General features: G+C 45.0%; 1 protein-coding gene across 1 annotated transcript; it reads right to left on the reverse strand.

The window, feature by feature from the left end:
- Positions 1 to 715: 715 nt before the first annotated feature.
- LOC139830224 (uncharacterized) lies at positions 716 to 1496 on the reverse strand. Its single transcript, XM_071818231.1, has 3 exons — positions 1401 to 1496; positions 1037 to 1300; positions 716 to 957 (listed from the first exon to the last, which is right to left on the reverse strand). Exons 1-3 carry the CDS (start codon positions 1468 to 1470, stop codon positions 716 to 718), a joined length of 576 nt encoding a protein of 191 aa, XP_071674332.1. The 5' UTR covers positions 1471 to 1496.
- Positions 1497 to 1867: the final 371 nt, after the last annotated feature.

The following is a 1867-nucleotide window of genomic DNA, read 5'->3' on the forward strand; positions in this document are numbered from 1 at the left end:
ACCCGACATATCTGCACTGGCTTCATTCATTAATTCGAGCATGAAATTTTCTCGAATAGTCGCCTTTTCAGCCTCGGAAGCAGCAATTTCCTTAGCAGCTACGGCCTCGCGAGCTTGTTGAAGAGCAATTTTTTCGGCTTCAGATGACTTACGAGATTGCTCCATCATCACAAGTGTTTGCTTCTTCGCATACTGAAGTTGTTGCCGAAGTTCATCCAGTTCTTGCGACAAGGTATCGTCGACAGGAGCGGTATCACCAAAAGCTTTCCTCGCGCGGGAAGAAGAAGGCGAAACATTGGAAGGAGCAGAAGATGGAGTATAGTTATCAAATATCAACTGAAAAATAAACAAGACAACATCAAATAACAAGCAAAGATAGAAGTCTTCATTAATCTCTTGGAATAATTACAAGGGCATTACAGTGGAGTTAAGAAAGTACGTGTCGCCAAATGACTACTTTGGCGACGAGAAGCAAAGAAACAGAAAAGAAAAACGAGAGGCATGCAACTAGACCTCCGGCCTCGAGGAGCTAGGAGTTGAAGCTGGCTTGATCCCCGGATACGCCAAGATCTTCTTCGTGTTGGGCTTGGCCGCCTTGATCAGCGACCTCCATCTTAATCGCTCTATCTGACCGGTGTCGCCAACCTTCATCCAATCAAGCGTACATTGGCTGTCGGCAACCAGGGCAACAAGATACTCTCGACAAAGACAACCTTCATATTCTCTGACGCATCTTCAATCCCAGGTCTTCCGAAGCATTAAACATCTTGGCGAGGTTAAGGAAAGTTGCGGGTTCTTCTTTCTTCGGAAAGAAATAAGGGAACAACGCTGACAATCCTGCATTAGCATTTGCCACGCCTTCACGAATTTCGCGCCCGTGAAACTCCAGAAGAGAAAGTGCGTCAAGGAGAGGATCGTTGACAGGATTATCCAGATCAAAATCCTGGTTTGTTTGGGCTGCCACACGAGACAAGACATCAGTCAAACAACCAAGAAACAGGAAGTGCAGTAAAATAAAAGGGATTGATAATATTACTCAGAGTACGTCGACTTTGCGACTTCAAACGCTTGAGGATTCCTTCGTCACGAGAAGCTTGTGCAGCTTTGAGCTCATCCAAGGCAGTTGTCGCATCCTCAAGTTTCTTCTGCAGTTCCTCGACACCAGCAGCTTTCGCCTTAGCTTCATCAGCTTCGCCCTTGGCTTTGCTAGCAGCGAGTTCGGCTTTCTTGCGAGCCGCCTCACTTTGCTCAAGTTTTTGAGCCAGTGCGTCGGCGCGTTCGTTAGCCTCTGCAAATTTCTCTGTCGAGATATGGAAAAAAGAGAGAAGAAAGATCAAAAAATCGCGGCAACCAACAGGAGTGACAAATTAAGGAAAAACGACAAGTATGACAGTCGTTACCTTCGGCTCTATTAGCATATTCACGGTACCCAATAAATTGGGAACCGATGCGGAGAAGATCCTTGATCATAGGCTGTTCAACGTGAACACAGTAAGAGAAACATCGGCATAAAAAAAAAAGAGATGTGAAGAAATAAAATAAAGAAAATATAGATGTCGACAAACTTACATCATCTAGGAGCGGGGCGATTTAACCGCCCAAGCGAGGGGCAGGATCAACAATCTTTTCAACCCGTGCCCTTTTTGGTGAAGGGGCACGGGGGCTCGAAGGAGTAGATGTATCAACATTTTGTTGAGGAGGCGACGATTCCTCCCCTTCAACTGGTTTTTCTGAAATTACTAAAGTATGTGACGTGCTCGTTCGAGCAGCCACATCTAAAGTTGGAGTTTCTTCATCATCACTGTGACAAAATAGTGGCAGCATAAAAAGCAAGGCAAAATAAAATTCTTCAAATAAAAAAGGAAAA

This window comes from Lolium perenne, chromosome 4, assembly GCF_019359855.2.
Source record: "Lolium perenne isolate Kyuss_39 chromosome 4, Kyuss_2.0, whole genome shotgun sequence".
NCBI lineage: Eukaryota > Viridiplantae > Streptophyta > Magnoliopsida > Poales > Poaceae > Lolium > Lolium perenne.